This window comes from Gossypium hirsutum, chromosome D09, assembly GCF_007990345.1.
Source record: "Gossypium hirsutum isolate 1008001.06 chromosome D09, Gossypium_hirsutum_v2.1, whole genome shotgun sequence".
Classification (NCBI taxonomy): domain Eukaryota; kingdom Viridiplantae; phylum Streptophyta; class Magnoliopsida; order Malvales; family Malvaceae; genus Gossypium; species Gossypium hirsutum.
In genome coordinates, this window is record NC_053445.1 from 54268849 (window position 1) to 54291422 (window position 22574).

The 22574-nt window shown below is 31.1% G+C and overlaps 1 protein-coding gene and 1 non-coding gene across 2 annotated transcripts; both read left to right on the forward strand.

Annotated features, from left to right (window-relative positions):
• The first annotated feature begins 224 nt into the window (after window positions 1-224).
• Window positions 225-297, forward strand: TRNAV-UAC (transfer RNA valine (anticodon UAC)). The gene has a single exon. It is a non-coding gene; the product is annotated as a tRNA-Val (tRNA).
• Window positions 298-7859: 7562 nt separating this feature from the next.
• Window positions 7860-9713, forward strand: LOC107931514 (heavy metal-associated isoprenylated plant protein 7). Its single transcript, XM_016863423.2, has 5 exons — window positions 7860-8127; window positions 8220-8442; window positions 8532-8737; window positions 8835-8928; window positions 9060-9713. The coding sequence occupies exons 1-5, from the start codon at window positions 8119-8121 to the stop codon at window positions 9515-9517; spliced, it is 990 nt and encodes a 329-aa protein (XP_016718912.2). The 5' UTR covers window positions 7860-8118; the 3' UTR covers window positions 9518-9713.
• Window positions 9714-22574: the final 12861 nt, after the last annotated feature.

Consider the following 22574-nt stretch of genomic DNA (forward strand, 5'->3'; position numbering starts at 1 on the left):
TACATTCATATTCGGCAATTAGTTTGTACAGTTGCATGGTGAACTATGTAAGGCTTTGGGCGACATTGGAAGCTTGTTTTTAAAGGCTTTGCCATGGTTGGTGTCTTATCATGGGCCCATAAAGAATGAGACCTCGGCCTGCAAATTTGCAAACAATAGCTTCAAGGAAAGCTCCAAACTCTTTTTATTTCAATAAAACTTTTTCAACAAGTTGGGCATCACGGGTTGCTGTGGTGTAGTGGTTATCACGTTAGTCTTACACACTAAAGGTCCCCAGTTCGATCCTGGGCAGCAACAACTAAAGGTAGACAACTCTTTTAGTTTTTAGGCTTCCCTTAATTTCGTTTTATGTTTTTGCTGTAAAAAAAATAAACAAATAATTGCTTATTTCGAAGGTCTGAAAATACCGTTTTGTATACTAATAGAGGAAAATAAGCCTTCTTATATAAAGTTACAGTTCAATTTTCAGCCATCAGTGTCAGTTCAAAGTCTAACTAAAAACTTGAACTTAAAATTTAAAAGTTCAATGGTATTATGGTGTGACTAATGCGAAGGTGGACTAGAGATTGACTTTTAATAAATAAAAAAACTTGCTGGAGTAGCTTCTAACTTAATCCAATCCGGCTTAAGTTGTTCGAGGCTTAAATTTTAATTTTAATTGGATTTAGATACCAAATTTGTTGAACTAGTTTGATATTTGGCGTGAAAAATAACTTCAAGTTTCATGCTTAATTTACAAGTTCAAATAGGTAGCATAGATATCCTTCAATTGATGGAGTGGGTAGCAGTAAGATTCGATTCTACCCAATCAAATAATTTTACCATGATTCACACTTTCAATTTATATGTTTCGTCATAATTAAAATTTTTTGTTCATTGTTGATTTGTTTGAATCTTCAATGTTCACATCGTTAATATTTAGATCAATGTAACTATTTTTCATTGGGTTGGTTTATATATATTGAAAATTTAAATAAATCTCTCCATTTTTTTATTGATTTTTAGTTTTGAAATTTTTAATTAAACTTACTAAAATTTTTCAACAATTTTATTAAATCCTCCTAACATTTTGAAAATTTGTAATAGCATCCCAAAATCTTAATGCCAAAATTCATCTCTCTTTCTTAGGGTAGAAAAGATATGTTATTTACATCCTCTATCCTAGTGATGTGATTTGATTTCAGGTACCATGTTTGAAAAGAAATATGAATGCCTTCTAGCCTCCCAAACTAGAGGCCTAATGAGGCTAATACAAGGTTTTTATTTTTATTTTTTCGAGATAGCTCATGTAATGTTATTAAATATTGCATAGCTCGCTTAAAAGTGATTTTTGTGATTGTATTTCATATTTATATTTATATAAATGTAATTGAGGTGCGATATAATACAAAAATTAGATATTTTTAAGAATATAATTGTTTGGGTTGATATGAATAAAATATTAGCCAAAGTTGTAATTTGGAAACAAGTGGTTTATAAAGCAAAAGGATTTATGGGAATTAGGTGTTATTGCTTTCTGTTGTTTCAATTGTATACATATAATTACTTCTAAACAATCATAATGATGCAATTTGAAATCATCTCGAATTCTTTATATGGAATATATATATCTTATAGTTTATTTACCTGAATCAACAAAAATAATTATTATGTGTAGGGGTTCAAAATTAAAATAAAACAGATACAACTGTATAATAATTTAGTGACTTAAATGAAATTTTATAATTATTTTGTAACTTGTTAAAATTAATTCATCTAATAATTTACTTACTCTTTAAAAAGATAGGTAAATTACACCAACAGTCACTCAACTTTCAAAAAATAATAAATCAATCACTAACGTTATCGAAAAGTAACAAATCTGTCATCCATTAACATTTTCCGTTACAGGCCTAGCAGGACAGGTAACGCAACCAGTTAAATTGCCACGTTAGATGAAGAGCCAAAGGGTCTAAGGTTTGGACGGGTTTAGAGAAAAGAAAATAAAAGATGGATTGGGATTAAGGGGGAAAAAAGGAGAAAAGATTGATTGCCAAAATTGCATGGAATATATGTTTATACTTCTTTTTCTCCATCCCAACAATCTTGTTGTCCCCGCCTCCGCCACAATCATCTTTGGCATCACCAGCGTTGACTTCCAAACCACCACCCTATCATTTTTTTCTTTTTCAACCCCCCAATAGAGGAGCCACCACAATTGGGATCCAACTGTCTTTTGTTACTGCCCAAAGCCATTAACTTTAAAAAAACCAGATTGAAATGGGATTGAAGACAATTTGGAGTCAAACTATCAGTACCCACAACCAAACCTGTGAGGAGAAAATCCTCCAAAGGAACATTCAAGTAATTCAAGAACCAAACTCGGATTGTAACACCCCTTACCCGTATCCAACACCGGAATAGGGTACGAGGCATTACCAAAACACATACACTTGTAAACGTATTTAACCGAGTTATAAAATTTCATCAAAATTAAAACTTTCAAAATAATTAACATGTTTCTATAACTTTTCACAATATATCCTCAAAATATTATAATCATAATAATTAGGGCCTGCGAGACCCGATACATACTCATGCAATTTAATGCTTCATTTCCATTTCATTCAATTCGCAATTTCTCATGCTCATAATTTAAATCATATCACTAGCAATTTCCATTTAATTCACGTACAATTCAATGACATCAAATTCAAAACTAATACGTATTTACCATTTAACTCAATGTTTATTGATTATACCATTCAATAACACATTTATGAAATTCTCAATTTAGCAATGAAAATATCACTTTAGTTTGAATAACAACATCGTCCTGATATAAATACACTACCACTTATCCATTTACTTTAATTCTTTTGGGCCCATTTGTCACTTACCATCCTTAATCAAATTAGGGAACGGTCACGGAAAATTGAGTACTTCACTTTCACTTTGCCATAGTATAACTATGGTCTTACGTATGATCAATTATCACTTGTCCCTGATCAGATAAGTGTAGCCATCTATCACTTTGTTTCTTGATCAGATAAGTGTAGCCACTTATCACTTTGTTTCTTGATCAGATAAGTGTAGCCACTTATCACTTTGTTTCTTGATCAGATAAGTGTAGCCACTTATCACTTAGTCTCTTGATCAGATAAGTGTAGCTAAAGCTATCACTTATCACTTTGTCTCTTGATCAGATAAGTATAGCCGAAGCTATCACTTATCACTTTTCACTTGTCACTTGATCAGATAAGTATAGCCGAAGCTATCACTTATCACTTTGTCACTTGATCAGATAAGTATAGCCGAAGCTATTACTTATCACTTTCCACTTGTCACTTGATCAGATAAGTGTAGCTAAAGCTACCACTTATCACTTTGTCACTTGATCAGAAGTACTCAAATCCGGCGTTCCGCTCAATTTGATCATTTATTCATATATCAGGCTTACCAACATGTGTTAATTCATAAACCATTCATGGTATTATTTCATGCCAAATCATATACTGAATATACCATACACACATACTATGAAACTTTATTTTCACACATGAGCTTAAACCATGATCAATAATGCACAAAAATAAGCATCATTCATATTTCATCGTTTATGAGTTATAATCAAACATATGACCATTTATACACGAATCATTCATATATTTCCCAATTTTCCTCCTCCTCCTCTCCATTCCACATCCTTAATGTGTATAACACACTTAAACAACATTAACCATAATTTCAATATTCACTAACATGTATATTCAAAGCTGTTTATCCGAGTCAGAGTCACTAAATTATTTTTATCCGGAGCTACAGAGCTCCAAATTAAGATCCGTTAATTTTCTCTGAAACTAGACTCACATATCTTCATACCATAAAATTTTCATAATTTTTGGTTCAGCCAAATAGTACAGTTTATTCTTTAAAGTTTCCCCTGTTTCGCTGTCTGACAGTTCCGACCACTCTTCACTAAAAATTAATTATCTCATTGTACAGAATTCGGATGATGTTTTAGCTTATTTCTTCTAAAAATAGACTGATTGAGGATTCTAACCATATAAACTATAACTCATAATCATTTTTGTACAATTTTTAATGATTTTCCAAAGTCAGAACAGGGGAACCCGAATTCATTCTGACCTTGTCTCACAAAATCTATTATATCTCATGATTTACAATTCCATTGCTCACATCATTTCTTTTATAAGAAACTAGACTCAATAAGCTTTAGTTTCATATTTTATTCATCCTCTAATTCAATCTATACAATTTTTGGTGATTTTTCAAAGTTACACTACTGCTGCTGTCCAAAACTGCTTTAGTGCAAAATGTTGATTTCCATTTTGCCCCAAATTTCACAGTTTATACAATTCGGTCCTTTCTCAATTAACCCCTCAATTAATCTAATTTTCTCAATTAGTACTTTACTAGACATTATAAGTTGTTACACAACTATTGAAATTCAGAATTTCCACATATAACTCTATCTTCAAACTCTTTTATTATTAGGTCCCAAACATTCACTTTCTATTCAATTCTTTCAATAAAATCAGCATATGAACAATTTAAAGCTCTAATTTCATGCTAAATCATCATATACTTCCAGCACATATTCATATAAACTTTTAACTTCTTTCATAAAATCAAAAACTAATGGATTTAACAAGTGGGCCTAGTTGTAAAAGTCATAAAAATACAAAAATTTCAAGAGATAGTCAAGAATTGAACTTACTTGTAATAAAAATATGAAGAACCAGCTTGAAGAAGCCCTTCCATGGTGTTTTAGCTGATGAGAATTCAGAAAAAATGAAGAGAAATCTAGATAATTCCACTTGGGTCCTAACTTTATTAAGCAAATTTTGCAATTTTCCAATTTTGCCCTTAATTCTCCTTACTTTCTTGCTGATTTCATGCCTCTGTCGTCCAGCCCAAATAGACCTTGGGTCTATTTGCCTTTTAAGCCCTATTCCTTTTATCATTTAAGCTATTTAATCATTTCCCAAAATTTTGCATTTGTTACAATTTAGTCCTTTTAGTTCAATTAATTATCGGAACTTTAAAATTTCTTAACGAAACTTTAATACTAACTTTTTAACACTCCATAAATATTTATAAAAATATTTATGGCTCAGTTTAAAATCCCCGAGGTCTTGATACCTCATTTCGATTCTAATTATTTTAATATTTATTTCTAGTGCACTATTCACTATCTCAAAAATTTTCCTAACTTCATATTTAACTTATACTTACTAAATTAATAATATTTTCTACCCATTTGTCGAATTTAGTGATCTCGAATCACCGTTCCGACACCTCTGAAAATTCAAGCCATTACATTTTTTTTTTCGTCGGATTTGTGGTCCCGAAACCACTGTTCCGACTAAGCCTAAATCGGGCTATTACACGGATTTGTCGAGATCTTCATGGGATATGACGATATAAACAAAAGGGTCATTGATTAAGCTAAACAACACTAACTCCATAGCCAACATATGAAGTTGCATAAAATAAAATCAAAAGCAAAACAATGGGAACATCCAAGCAAACCAAACAATCGATTGAACCTGTGATTTTCGAGAAAAAAAGGAAGCGGTTCTTCTAAAGAGAAAACCAAATGCCTACAAATGAAATTTTGGGTTGGGTCAATGATTAGCAAGATCCCAAAGTCAAAATTAGATTGGGTATTGCAGCAAGGATGAGAGATGGATTAGAAGAAGAACGACGGAGATAGTTGACGACGAAAGTTGAGGTCTAAGTGAGGATGTCAAAAATGGTATTTTGGGGTAATGACAATGAGGAAGCCATGGTTAAAAGACAGGAAAGACTCCAATGTGGTGGTCAGCTAAATGCCAAGCCACTTTACCCATTACGTCTGTAATGGAAAATGGTTAATAGGATTGATTTGTTATTTTTTAAAAGTTAAGTGATTGTTTTGTCATTTTAATTAAAATTGAGTAACTGTTGGTGGAATTGACCCAAAATAAATTGAATGATGTTGGTTAGAAACTTAGGAAAGCCGAAAACAGAAACATACTACGTAAAATGTGTCTACTAATCATGAAAGTAAGGGCCACAATTTAAGGTATCTTTTTTTCACCAAACATTTTTGTTATTTTCCCTCACTAATTATACTAACTTTATTAAGCCCCTTTAAAAAAAAAAAGAAAATAGGTTTTAATTAATATTTTCTAACTGTAACTTATTACATGCCAAAATTTAGTTATAAATAATATACTAATCTTATAAGTAATTTGTTGTTGACTGGTGATTTAAATTTAGAAAAAAATCAACCTTGAATTCGGTCCACTAAATTATTCTGATTCCTAATCTACCCTAACATTTATTTGTTTACACTATAGTATAATTCATTAACAATACAAATATTTGACTCTGTTTTTTCGCCAACGAATGGCTTCAGCAATTTGTATATTTATCATAATATTATTTAAAATAATATAAAATATTAAAATATTTTGTATAAGTTTTTCTATAAAATTATTAAGCTTATTGTCTATTGAAGGATTCTCTTTATGATGATTAGGTATATTCGCGAATTAAAAATGAACAGTAGATTGTTTTAGAAAGAAAAAAGGAAAAAATAAAAAATCTCAAGTTTTTAAAAGTAATACATTTAAAAAAAATAAAATACCTACTTATGCTTATTTTATTGATTTTGTTGTACTTTTACCGACTGAGTTGACATAAATTTTATTAATTTTTTCCTATATTTGATGAAATATTTAAATAACTATAACAAAAATTAAATCATTTCAAATAATTGAAATATATCTAAATGTAAAAAAATAAATCAAAATAAAAGGCATTCAATTTTAATATGTTATAAAATAGTCACTGAACAATTTAAATGTTTTCATTTAAGTCACTCGATTTAATATGACTTATTTATTCACATTGCCCGTGCCAATTAAAAACTCTCATATAGTTTAATTTTTTTCATTAAATAAGTTTAAATGTTATGAATCTACAAATTAAATCTAAATAATATTCATCTCCAGTTGTCAAATTATTGCTTAGAATTTATTAACTAAGTAAAGATTTAACATTTCAGTAACTTAAATTAAAATTTCAAATAATTTAATAAATTAAATGAAAATTTTAAAATTTATTTTATGATTTTTTTTAAATAAAATAACAGAAACACAAAGTTGAAAATAGCTTTGTGGTCATGCAAGTTAATAATTTAAGGCCATTTACAACAAGATTTGACCATTTTTTTCAAGTCAAAACTGAATTAATAACCTCTTGTTAGTGTAGCGTGTGTTTATTGGTGTTGGACCAATATAAGTGATCTGGCATATTGCATGGGTGCCACGGAATGCAAAGACAGCTCAATCTAACGGCTATTGTGAGAAAATAGATAATTACAGTTTGGTAAATTTTAATCCAAGGTTAGGGATAGGGTTGGCTTGCATTTATGGGCTTTAAAATCTAATTAATTGTAGCGTTAAACAACAAGTACGAATAAGATAATCCTAATCCTATAAGGTAAGGTGCCTGCTAACAGCTAGGTTCAATAAACTTGTCTTTGGAATAGTATTTCGAGTTCTATTTTCTACCAAAAAAGTTGGTTTAATCTGTGTTTTGAATTATTTTATGATTAATGATCAAGAAACTTAAAAAATGACCACACTGCTATCTGACTCACCTACCAATCAGATTTTAATTAATTAGTGATATTTAAAAAAGTTATAATTAATATAACATTGAGTTTTTATTTTTAATATAAAATTAAAATACGAGAAAACAAAAAAAAAACAGTAAGTATTTTCATAATTAAAAAGAAAAAACAAACTTAAATCTGCACAACCTTATTTTAATAAATTTATCATGAAAGTCGTAAATAATGATTTCCCCAAAGTGTCACTATCAGCAAGCCTGTACGAACCAGTCAGCCACTATTTGTCTGAATCTCATCCCCCTTCTCCCAAGCACGTGCCCCCTTACAAAATGCCACGTCATGTTATCATGACTAATGAATGATGATGATGGCGATAAAATCCCCGCTTCCTCTTCTTCATTAGCTTCAGATCTTAATGCTTTCCTAACAAAAAACCGAAGCATCCAAAAAAAAAAAATCTCCATTCTTTGAAACCCAGTTTCACTAATCCAATGGGGGAGGTGATTTTATCATTTAATTACTTAAAAAACTATTATTTTTCCTAATTTGTTTATAATTTGTTCATCGGGGTTATTTTTTGTTTGATTTGCAGGAAGAGATGAAAACAGTAGAGAAGAAGGAAATGGAAGAGAAAAAGGTTGAAGACGAAAAGAAGGGGGAGGAAAAGGCAGCAACAGAGGAGAAGAAAGAAGAAAAGAAAGCTGAAGAAACGAAAGAAGAATCTCCTGTTGTTCCCCAAGAGATTGTTTTGAAGGTTTACATGCATTGCGAAGGCTGTGCTCGTAAAGTCCGTAGATGTCTCAGTGGATTTCCAGGTTTTTAAAAAACACCCAACTTTTTTTTGTTTTGAAGGAATGGAATGGAATGAATGAATGAGATGATTTCTTTTAATGGGATTTTGTAGGGGTTGAAGATGTAATGACGGATTGCAGGACTCACAAAGTGGTGGTGAAAGGGGAGAAAGCGGATCCTTTGAAAGTTCTTGAAAGGGTTCAAAGGAAGAGTCACCGGAAAGTTGAACTTCTCTCGCCGATACCTAAGCCTCCGGCACCGGAGGAAGAGAAAACAGAGGATAAAGAGAAGTCTAAGCCTGAAGACAAGAAAGAAGAGGTTGCTTGCTTTAATCACTTAAAAGTTTCATTTTTTTTCAACATTTCTTGGTTTGATAAGGTTTGGATTTTTCTATCTGGGACTGAATTTTTTGCAGCCTCCGGCGGCGGTTGTCACGGTAGTGTTGAAGGTTTACATGCATTGTGAAGCTTGTGCAATGGAAATCAGGAAACGTATTCAAAGAATGAAAGGTTCTTCTTCTTCTTCTTCTTTTTCCCCCTCTTATAATTTATTGATTTATTCATTAAAATACTAATGATTTTGAATCAAATCTCACCAACCGTTTACCTGAACTCAATTAAACAAAAACAATGTTTTGTAGGGGTGGAATCAGCTGAACCGGATCTAAAGAGCTCAGAGGTGACAGTGAAAGGAGTGTTTGAACCGCCAAAACTGGTGGAGTACGTCTACAGAAGAACCGGGAAGACGGCGGTGATAGTGAAACTAGAGGCGGAGACACCGAAGACGGAAGAAGAAAAAGCCAAAGATGCCAACAAGGACGAGAAAAAAAGTGAAGAAAGTGGCGAAAAAGACAAGAAAGAAGCCGGTGGAGAAGAAAAAGACGACGGTGAAGACAAGAAACAAGAAGGTGACAACAAAGAAGCCCCCTCCGCCGACGCAGCTCCGGCGGCTGAAGACGCTACGGAAGAGACCAAAGTGGCGGTGGAGCTGAAGAAAAATGAATATTATTATTACCCGCCAAGGTATGCCACTGAGTTTTACGCATACCCTCCACAAATGTTCAGCGATGAGAACCCTAATGCTTGCACTGTAATGTAAAAAACTCCAAGGTTTAGGGGCATTATTGGAATTGAAAGTATTGGGTCTTGCTATTCATGTGCCCCCTTGTAGAATCTCCGAACCTATAATCTGCAGATGAAACTGTAGAATTTTGCAAAGCTTTTTGTACTTTTAAATTTTTATTTTTGAAGTATTTATAAAAATATATATAAATAATAAGGCATTAATTGGAAGACATTTATACTTTATTTTAAATAGTTATTCTGCATGAAAATGTTGTTTTCTACGTTACGAGACAAGAGAAGATGATTGTTTTTCATTAGAATAATTTCAGATGAAGTACAAAATCGTAATAAATGGAAAAAATAATAATATAATAAGGAATTTATGGATTTTGCATCTGAGATCTTGATGGAAAACTCTTCTTTTCTAATACTTAAATTATTTTTTGAACATGCAATCTTATTTTATTTATGGTATCACCGGAGATTTAAATCTGCATTTTAAATAAATAAATTCTTTTATTATATTTAAAATTCATTTATTTTTAATGATAAAGTCCGACAAGTTCATTAATATATTGGAAGTGAGACGACGGATTCCAACGACCAAATGGGGTATCCTATTTCTACAATGTAATCATTATTTTTCTGTTTATTTATATAAACAAAGAGAAAGCTTGATTGATTTGATAGACAAAAGTATGTTAATAATTCAAGGAAAGAACAACCCAAATTTAATGGTTAACTAAGGTGATTGCTTTAAGAAAATTAAAAATGAAGACGTGATTTGGAAAAAATGAAAATAAAATGCAAGTTCATTATTTTATCCATTTAAATAATTGTCATGCCATTGCCATGCCTCGAGTCTCTCCTAACCTTTTCAACAACGTTTGATCACTCATTTTGCATGAGATTCCACTATTTTCGATTACGATAGGAAAATATAAATACATGAATTATAAAGGAATATAAGCTTTTTTGGAGGTCCACTTATGACTTAAGTTGACTCTTTTGCCTTAAGCATGTGAATTTAAAAGAATGGGAAAAAAGTGATGATTTTCCTTCAACTTTTTTTTAATTAGTATTTTTGACTGGCTTTTCTTAAAGCACAGAGCTAACTTCTCTTTTTGGCATTTATTGAGATTCAACAATTCATGATTATTATTTTTTATTAGCAGTAAAGCAAAATAAAATTGCTTTATTAAACATTGAAATTCCTTATATTTAACACTTGTAAATATCGAACAAAACAAGATCACTACACCAAAACAGGTTTTTAGCGGCGTTTTTTTAGGCCTTTAGCGGCGCTTTTTAACGCCACTAAAGATATTTGCGGCGCTTCTTCAAGCGCCGGAAAAAATGCCGCTAATGAAAACGTCGCAAATGTTTGCAGCGTTTACAAACAAAAACGCCGTTAAAGACCATGTTCTTTAGCGGCGCTTAGAAAAAACGCCGCTAAAGATCATGTTCTTTAGCGGCGCTTAGAAAAAAACGCCGCTAAAGAACATGTTCTTTAGCGGCGTTTGTAAAAAAATGCCACTAAAGACCATGTTCTTTAGCGGCGCTTAGGAAAAAACGCCACTAAAGAACATGTTCTTTAGTGGCATTTTTTACAAACGCCGCAAAAGAACATGTTCTTTAGTGGCGCTTTTATACAAAAACGCCACTATTTTTGGGATTTTTTTTTATTAAATTTTTCATTTTTTCTGCCCTCCTGTAGCAAAATTTCAAAAGCAACATTTCAAAAGCAACCAATAGCAATAAATTTATATAATATTTCAACATAAGGGAATAAAATAATATTAATATCAATAAATAAAAGTGAATTCATATTGTTTTTGCAAAAAATGTTAAATGTTAAATGTTAAAATGATAAAAATATTTATGTCATACACTATGAAGGTGGAAGTTGCGACTTAAACATCTTCATCATAATCTGAAGCTACTGCTGAAGTTCGTCGTACTTTTTGCTCTGCTCTGCTTCTCTTGCTGCAGCCTCCGCTTCCCTCGCTGCAGTCGCTGCTTCCCTCGCTTCCGCCTCTGCTTTAAGTTGTAGCTGGAGTTCTTCATATTTCCTTTGAACCTCAATTGTAGTCGCTTGCATCTGAGCCATTTGGTCTTTTAACCTCTGAACTTCAGCTTGAGCCTGACTCCCCGAAGCCATGTATTGGTGGGAGCTGGATCCAAAATATTGGGTTGGGCTAACAAAAGATCCTTGAAATCGAACCCGACCATACCTTTCAGGACCCAAAACTTCAGTAATAATCCGATTATCAATATCTTCAAGATGAACCGAACTATCACTAGAAGCAATTGCTTCGTACTCCGCCTTTTTATCATTTAGTTTTTCCTAATAAATATATCACATAGTTAGGAACACAATATTATATATTGAAAAACATATGCAACATAACAATAGTCGCATTAACTGCAATGAATTAAACCATTAGAAAATAAACACTATAAATAACTAAAATAAGTCAAATCGTATTAAGTAAACGTACCATTATTTCAGCAGCTTCAGGAGTCATGGGAGATCCATCTTTCTTCCTATGTGTAATTTCAAAAAGTTGAAGGCGTCCAACTTTTTGACCGGACGACCGTTCCTACAATATAGTAGTATAAATATTATTTAATAGAAAGTTATACATATTCGACAATATTAAAAATTTAAAAATACCTCCGCCTCAGCTACACATGCGAAACTTCTCGACCCGGCTGTGTGGGTGAATTTTTGTTTCTGCCTGCTGCTTATTCCAACTTGTTCACGATCCTACGTTATGAAATTTTTTAGTACGTAAATAGAAAATACTATAAACCAAAATAATTACAATAGTTTAGAAGGACGTCAGACCTCGCCTTTATTCGAATGCCAAAATCTAACCGCATCTTCCCATTGGTACCTCAACATACCCGGCGGGACATTTTGCAATTTCTCATCGAGGGTTGTTTTTGTCTTATAATAATTTTTCTTCAAAGTACTTTTGTTGTCTCTCCATCTTTTTCCCAATGCCTTCTTTACATAAGCATCCGAGACCTCTAAAGCAAACCTCGCCTGCAAAAAACAAAAAACACAAGTTAATAAAGTAAATATAAATGAAACTATTTCCCAAGCATTATAGATGACATTAACATTTTGTTACCTTAATATTATCGAGGGCTTGGTTTTTGTTGCTATCGGGCATTTGATGCCATGACTCGTAGTTTATAGGTAACATATTCGGTCCATTTCTTAGATCTTGAAGTCTGATTTTCACCAGAAATTGCAATGGTAAGTTATGTAAGTTATGTAAGTTAAATGTATTATGTAAGTTAAATGTAAGTTGTAAGTTATTATGTATTATGTAAGTTGTAAGTTAAATGTATTGTGTAAGTTGTAAGTTAAATGTATTATGTAAGTTGTAAGTTATTATGTATTATGTAAGTTGTAAGTTATTATGTATTGTGTAAGTTGCAAGTTAAATGTATTATGTAAGTTGTAAGTTATTATGTATTATGTAAGTTGTAAGTTATTATGTATTGTGTAAGTTGTAAGTTATTATGTATTATGTAAGTTGTAAGTTATTATGTATTGTGTAAGTTGTAAGTTAAATGTATTATGTCAGTCAAATGTATTATGTAAGTTGTAAGTTAAATGTATTATGTAAGTTGTAAGTTATTATGTATTATGTAAGTAATGTAAGTTAAATGTATTATGTCGACAAGATTTTTTTGTCCAAACTTAACCCTACCAACCAATTTTTAAAAATATATAATAAAAAATAATTTAAATTATTATTGAGAATAATATCAAATCATTCAAGTTTATTTTAAATATTAATATTTCTTTTAAGATAATGAGTGAGGACTGAGCTCAATTATTATTGCATTACTTTTTTCTATCGAGACCAAATTGTTATTGTTGTTGTTATTATTATTTTTCTTTTGAAAGACATTATTGAAGCATCTTTATATAATGGTAAATTCATGTCTGATTTCCTTATTATATCAATATTGCCAGTACGCAATGGTAGAACTAATACCGATCGAGATCTACAATTATTTCAATTTACTATCAATAGGAAATATTTCGATCAATAGGAATGATACCAAAATAGAATTAACTACCTTGATAAAAGACAATATAGTTGGAATCCCCCCTCATCTCCAATCATGGAAATTGAAAGAGAGAAAACCCCAAAACCACTTGAAATAAAATAACATCTGAACCATTGCCTTCACAATTACAAATCAGATTCTAAAAGAAGCTAAAATACCTTGATAAAAGTAAGGAAATTATTCTACACATATCCAACTCTTCATATTTTACAAATGCAATCTAATTTGGCAAAATACCTCACCATCAAAATCTGAATATAGAATTAACTAATATATGAGATGATAATGCATTTGTAGGATTTCCCTATTTTGGAGAAACTAATATGATAATGGATTAGTTGGCTAAATGATTCTCAAGTAAATTAAGAAAATAGAAAAGAGCAGTGTACTAAATAAAGAAAATAGAAAGAATAGCAAACCAGAAAATAGTAATGTACCGGTTTGAAAGGGTTACTGATGCTGCAAACTAACAACACCCAATTACTTCTGCATTGTTTGGGGACGGTCGCAAAAGAAGACAACATCAATGTTTTGTATTACAACCAAGCAGACGAGGCAGAAAGAAAAAAAATTATAATTTTTTCCCACACTAAAAATATAACTTACCGGTGGTTGCGGGAGCAGAGAGAGACGGTGACGGTGACGGTGACAGTGATGCAGTAGATGAGACGGCGATGGTGATGAAGCAGGCGACGGTCACGGTCACGGTGAAGCTGGTCGGGTTTGGGGAGATTAGGGACTAAGGAAGCTAGGGATTTCGGCTAAACAATTGGGGGAAACTGATGAAGAAGAATCGGGTTTTGCCTGGTTAAAAGGGCTGGAAAGAAAACGACGTCGTTTCGGTAGATAAATGAACCCACTGATAGTGGCGTTTGTAAATAAGCGCCACAAAATGTCCACATAAACGAAGTCGTTTCAGGAACAGACAGTCAAATTTCTGGCGTTTTGGCATAAAACGCCACTCACAACATTAAAAAACGACGACGTTTTCAATGACTAAACTAACAAATTTGCGGCGTTTCTAAATAAGCGCCACTAAACAAACCCAAAAACGATGACGTTTCCCAAACAGTTATGACAAAATTAACCCATTTGCGGCGTTTATTACAAAGCGCCACAAAATAAAATTACAAACGATGTCGTTCCTCAGCCAGTTAGTCAAATTTGTGGCGTTTAGGCATAAGCGCCACTCAATTAACAGTGACTAAACGACTAACGTTGCGGCGTTTACACAAAAGCGCCACTAAATTAACCGTCCAAACGATGTCATTTTTAAAAAAAGTAGGACAAGTTTCTGGCGTTTTGCCACAAAACGCCACTAAGAACATCGAAAAACGACGACGTATTCATGACTAAATGAACCTATTTGCGGCGTTTACAACCTTTCGCCACTAAGTAACCACCAAAACGACGTCGTTTGCAACGAAAAAAAAAACGAAACGCAGTCGTTTCCCTGGTAATTAGGATAATTTTGCGGTGTTTTTCGTAAAACGCCACTAAGAGCATGGAAATTTTTTTAAAAATAAGTTAATTATATCAATATTTTTTTATATTTTTATTATTTTATTTTTAATAAACATAAATATTTATGTATATATGTCATATTAAATAAAAAATTGATGTTAATTGTATCAATAACATGTGTTAACATTTTACAAACCTCTGTATCAAATTAAACTTCATGTAAACAATTGAACATTTAATCATTATTCATGTACGGTTTTGGGATTTAACCCATTTTGGTATATATTTATATTTTTTAAATTGATAATTTATATATATCTTTTTTAGATTCAGAAAATATAAAAAACTTAAATTAAACCCTAAACCCTAAATTAACCATAATTAATCCTAAACCATATTTTCAAGAATTCGTGTTGCTAATGTTAGTGTGTAGTACAAAACATATATTTTAACCTTAAATTATAAACTGCAAACCGTTAACCACAAGCATCAAGCCCTAAAACACTAATTAACCTCTTAACATGACTAAAGCGGCCTAAACCTCAAACCGTAAACTCTAAACTTCTAAACCCTAAACACCAAAACCTACATCATAAATCCTAAACTCAAAACTCTAATATTCACAAAATAATAAACATTATATAATGATTAAACCTAAAACCCTAAACTATATACAATATTAAACTTTTTAACTTATAATAATCACTGAACCTTAATCACTAAACTCTCAAACCCTAAACCAAAAACACTAAACCTACATCGTAAACCCTAAACCCTAAACTCTAAACCCTAAACTAGAATTCAAAAATAATAAACATTATATAATATCCTATTTCCTACATTATATAATAACCTACATTATATAATAAACTACATATATAATAATCTAGCGGCGCTTCCCACAACGCGCCGCTAATAATATGTTTTACCGGCGTTTTACCATAAGCGCCACAACTGGTAGTATACATCAAGACCAAAGCGCTGCGTTTTGGTTAATGTTTTGCGGCGCTTTACAATAAGCGCCGCTAATACTATGCTTTAGCGGCGTTTTCAAATAAGTGCCACTAATCGTAATGTACCTCAAGACCAAACTCTGCGTTTTGGTTAAGAAATATTGCGGCGCTTTTCACTACTCGCCGCTAATACTATTCTTTAGCAGCGTTTTAATATAAGCGCCACTACTGCTAGTATACATCAAGACCAAAGCGCTGCGTTTTGGTTAATATTTTGCGGCGTTTTCCAATAAGCGCCACTAATCCTAATATACCGCAAGACCAAACTCTGCGTTTTGGTTAAGAAATCTTGCGGCGCTTTTCACTACTCGCTGCTAATACTATTCTTTAGTAGCGTTTTAATATAAGTGCCACTACTGGTAGTATACATCAAGACCAAAGCGCTGCGTTTTGGTTAATATTTTGCGACGCTTTACAATAAGCGCCGCTACTACTATGCGTTAGCGGCGTTTTTAAATAAGCGCCACTAATCCTAATGTACCTCAAGACCAAACTCTGCGTTTTGGTTAAGAAATATTGCGGCGCTTTTCAGTACTCGCCGCTAATACTATACTTTAGCGGCGTTTGAATATAAGCGCCACTAAGGCTACTATACATCAAGACCAAAGCGCTGCGTTTTGGATAAGAGCTTTTGCGGCGCTTGGTAGTAAACGTCGCTAAAGATGTTCTTTTACGGCGTTTATTCAAAAAACGACACTGTATGTCTGACTTTTACCGGCGTTTTATTAGAATCGCCGCTATTGATACATCTTCAGCGGCGTTTTATGATTTGCGCCGCTAATTCTCGATTTTTAGGGCGTTTTTAATCCAAACGCCACAAAAGGTGCCGCTAAAGGTCTGTTTTGGTGTAGTGGATGCAACTGTTGTTGTCATGTAATGCTGTTCCAAGGCATTAATTTATTGGAATCCAAATATAATTAATTAAGCAAGATTAAGAGTAAAGAAAAAAAAGGCCATGGTGATGGGGCTCGACATTGTTTAAATCCTTTGAAGCAGTAAAATCTCAGTTCCCAAAGGCCAATTATTCCTTGTAATAAAATAATTAATTCAAAATGCAATTAAGCTAATTAAAATCTTACTGCTGGAACACTGTGTGACAACAGTTTTATAAATCTGTGTAAATATGATTAAGTAATTAGTGACAATTCTATATTAATAAATAAATATTCTCCTCTCTATCAAAAACTAGGGGCGTTTTCTTTTTGGAATGTTATTTTTATTAGGTTTATGGTTTAGCTGGTTTTTTAGTATAAAACAAAGTTTTTTTAAAGAATCAATAAAATTCTTAAAAGCAAATTACTAATTTTATTTTATTTTTTTGGCGATTTTCTAAAACTGATATAGGGTCCAATAAATTCAGCTGACAAGAAAAGAAATCCTTTTATTAAAAAGTGGGCACAATCTCAGCAACGGTGGAGGTGTGGTGGTGGTTGCATGTAAAAAGCTTTTGTTACGCATTTTCATGCAATTTTTGTTTTTGCTTTTTTTTTTTTTACTGGTGATACTTAATAATGTAATACAAATGAAATATTTTTACAATAATATATCCAATATTATATATTTTAAAATTAATCACATAAATTAAATATTAAATATTAAAAACAAAGTTATTACAATATAATAATTTTTTAAAAAAATTGATCCATCCAAAGCTTGAACAAGTTGGGTTGGTGCGTGGGTCCCACGTGATGGGTCCATAGTATTAACGGGGCTGAGCCCACGTGATCCCATTCCTCTCCCCTTACCATTTTTGCATTTTATTCATCCTTTGTGGACGTGCACTCGATCCGATAGTTTTTACATAATTTAAATATAATATAAAATCTACATACGATTGTGTATTTATTTAACTATGTCAGCCCACCCATGGAATTGGGTGATTATTTTTTTGGTATAAATCATCAAGTGTTTTCACCCATCTTACAATACGAGAGTTGATCTCTCTACTTAATTCAAATGTTGTGGAAAAAAATATTTACTTTTATTTCGTCTAATTATTTGTTAATTTAAAAAATTTTAAGTTAAATAGTTTATTTTAATGTTTAAAAATATAAATTATATTTGATATTTATACCATTTTAATTAATTTTTCAAAATATTCTTAAAATTATTTAAATGAATGGAGCTGGATAATCCACACAACTCTGTGGTACTTGGAAACAGTCCATTTAAAATCAAATATTATTTAGAGATGATTGTCAATCATGTCGTATCACATGTTTGCTCAAAGTCTAGTTCGCTCAAAATTTGAAATTTATTTACAAAAGCTACTTTCTAATCATTTTGTGTTATTGTTATTTCTACTCTCGAATGGTTAATTTTTATGGTTAAACTATGTTAATCGGATATGAATTCGTATAAGTAGGATTAACTTTTCAAGTTTGGGTCATTCAGTATATTGATACGAATCATTTTCGATTTTTATTTGAATTTGACACTTGATTTTGGATAATTTTGATATATTTATTTTGTAACAGTCGGTTTTCGGTGAAATCAGAACAGTAATTTTGGGACCACAAATCCGAAGTAAAAAAAATTATTTTCTTATTATATGGTCTACAGTATGATAGAAATACCATATAAAAATTTAGTTAAGAAATTTTACCGTTTACATGAATAATTTGATAAAAAAAACTAAATTGCGTAAAGTGCAAATGTTGTGTTTTAATAGCTAAATGTATTAAATAGCTATAGAATTTTAAAGTGGATTTCCTTATATAGTAATTAGCCATTAAAGTTGTTAGTGGATAAGTATGGGTTGTTATTATTGAAATTTTGATTTATTTTTAAGGTTAAATTAGTAAATAGGTATTAAATGATAAATAAAATAAAATAAACTATTATTATTCATTATCATCATCTTCCACCAAAATTAAAAAGAAAACTTAGCCATGGAAGCTTGAAATCTCAGCAAGCTTATTTTGCTCAATTAGATATAAATTTTTGTCCCGTTTTTGATGATTTCTATTTTCCGAGATCGTAGTAGCTTAATCTAGCTAGCTCGGGGATTAATTTGCAAAACTATTAAAGTATTAGAGTTTTTTCATTGATGAACATGCTTGAATTTTGAAGTTTGATGATAGAAAATGAATGGTTGCTATTAGATATATAATTTTTGTAAAGAGATTTTTGGTAAAATTGTCAATTAGAGGCTAAATTGAAAAAGGTGATAAATTTATGATAAAATTTATAAATTTTGTGAAATATATGGGCTGCTATTAATATGTATAAAAATTGTCTAGGCTTGAGTAAGGATTAAATTGTATGAATTTCATTTTTTTGAACCTAAGGACTAAATTACAAAGGAATTAAAAGTATAGGGTGAAATGGTAATTTTGCCAAAATTCCATGTTGGATTAAATTGAATGAGAATTATATTGAAATGAGTTAAATTTATTCGTATAGATCCTATCAGACCTCGTACAGAGTTAGATCAAGATAAAGAGAAAATATTGGATTAGCCGTCTCCGTACCAACGTACACTCGTCGAGGTAAGTTTGTGTAATTAAATTGTATATTTATATGTTTTAAATTGAATTATATGTATGTGATTTGTATAATTGCTATGTATAAATACCGATCCCATATCCGACGATTACCGAGTCCCATTTGAATCTTAGGAATTTGTAGTGTAACACCCCTAATCTGTGTCCGTCGCCGGATTGGGGTCAAAAGGTATTACTAAGCACAAGTGCAAATTTTAATGTTCAAAGCAAGACATACTTTTATATATATATTCATGTTTAAACATGGTTCGATATTTTTAGATGAATGCATCATTAACCATTTCATATTATGAACAAACTTATTTCATAAAAGAAATGATACAATTTACTATAATTTAAAAATGATCCGTTCACATTCAATAATAATATATAGACATATATTTAATGGTTCCATTTGTAAAATAAATCGAATATAAATATGCTTATAATAAAATTAGATGACCAAACCAATTTATCCTTCTTATAACCGAATGCTCACCCAAGCATAGCCAAATTTAATCTACTAAATAATCGAATCAATGTGGTCCAACTATTACCAATTTAAATTGCATTATCTACTTGAAATAAAACTAACCTTACTAACCAAATTATCTATCAAATTCCAATGCATATACAACTTATCATGAACCTGTTTAAAAACTAATTATAATTGAATTAATCATTTTTATGCATGCACATGCATGCTCATAATTAAATCACTTCCAAGTTCATATGTCATTTCCTTACCATACAAACTAAGCATTTCATGTTCCGTTTATGTATATAAATCACTTAATACATACCATGATATTATATGATATAAACAAATATCAAATTTATATCCAACGGCAAACCCATTAATTTAACAACATATTCATATAAACTTCCATTTAAATCCAACTCCCACATTTAAACATACCATTTTCAAATTTCGTATCCAAACCACAAATCCAAATCAATACACAAACAAACATATAAACATTCATTCACCCTAATAATAATAAAGTAACTCATCGTTGACATCTATAAATACACTTCCATTTATAGTTCATATTATATATTCACTTTACTACTAATGCAATAAGTCACATATAACTTTCACACATATGTACTACTATCCATAAAATGCCAAACCCGAATCAAAATATGCATAACCCATCATTCACCCAAAACCGAACACAACAAGCTAATTCAGCCATTTTTGCATGGCTTAAATATATACACATTCGAATTTAAGCAAACTTCAAAGCTAGTCTATACATGCCATAATCCCAAAATAAATTTCAACTTATAAGATACTGTAGTTATTTGATAGTGTGATGAGCTTTACTGACGAATCCTCGAGCTCGTAACAACCTTCAAAAATCTATAAAACAAAGATTAATAAAAATACAAAGTAAGTTAACTTAGCTTAGTAAGTTTTTAGCATAATATAAAAAAAATGTGAATCATATAATTCCTTTGATAATTTTACCGAAGCCGAATGAACATTATACAACAATTACTAAACATTCATTAATCTCAAGACATTTTAGTTATAATTATTTAATAATCTTTCAAACTTATACATGTCAATAGCATAAGGCCGAATTTACTTATTATATACTTACACACACAAATATTTTTTTATTTTATATAATTAATCAATGTACTTGCCTAGTCATCGATTAAGATATGATATAACACATAACTGGTCATTGTAACTTTACAATTCTATTTGATATCATATTGTCATAAAATTCACCAAGCACATATCTTGAAATGATACAACGACACAAAACCTGCTAGGCTTAAAGCCTGATTTAATACACCGGCATGAAGCCTGCTAGACATAAAGTCTGAAATATTTCACCAGCATTAAGCCTGCTAGGCACACAGAGCCTGAATATCTTGGATACAAAGTTGATCTTTCACATAATACATTATAAGAAATTTCTAAATGTTCTTTAAGTTTCATATAAAACTTTTCATTTATCGTATCTCAACAAAATCGAATTCATACACAAATCTTCGTAGCAAATATACTTTCGGCTAACATAAATATATATAATTCACATGATTACATTCAACATATAAATCTCAAACATATATTCGGCTAAAGAATATATATATATATATAGTTTATAAAATTCATTTCAACATATAGTACTCAAAACATAACTTGGCTAACACATATATATATATATATATATATAACTCATACTTTTAGTTTTAACTTAATAGAATTCAAATACATATATATTCTGCTCTTATATACCTACAACTCATTCAATTATATTCAACTTATAAAACTTATATGTAAATACTAATTTTTATAAAGTTTATTTGCTAATAGGCTTACCTCGGACGGTGATAATCGGAATAAGGTGATTAATCGACGATTTTGGTTTTTCCTCGATCCGGCGCTAATTTCTTTTGTTCTTGATCTACATATATTCAAAATAAACTAGTTTAAATATTATTCCATTCAATTTAGTCCAAAAACACATAAATGGGCAAATTTATTCCATTCAATTTGTTCGATCGGTAAGCGTTAGTTATTGGACGTTCCGTAACTAATTTACACAAGGAAGAGTTGGTGTCCGATGCGTCCTTGGTAGCTATAACTAGCTTATTGAAAAAGAGGAGTTCATCTAATTTCGAGGATCGGTTCAAAGACGAGAAAAACCCGTGCCTAAAGCTGAGCTTATTTTAATTAATTTTTCTTCAGATTTATTTAACAGTTTTCATTATTTTATTTCCAAGTTTTACTTTTCACGTTTTATTTTTCCTATTTATTTCAAATTCCAGGTTTTCAATTTTATCCTCCCCAAATTTCTTGGGCACGACAACTGTCCAGACAAAAATCTGGTCGAGAAAGAAAAACAATTTGCAATAAACCCAATCTCTGAGGGATCGGCCCTACTCCCTATACTGCTTAAATTGCAAATTAGGCGTAGGTTTATATTGGTGGATTCAACACCCATCAGTGGCAATATCTTTTAACCACTATTAAGTACTTGCATCTCAACTTTCCTTCTTTTATCTTTAACTC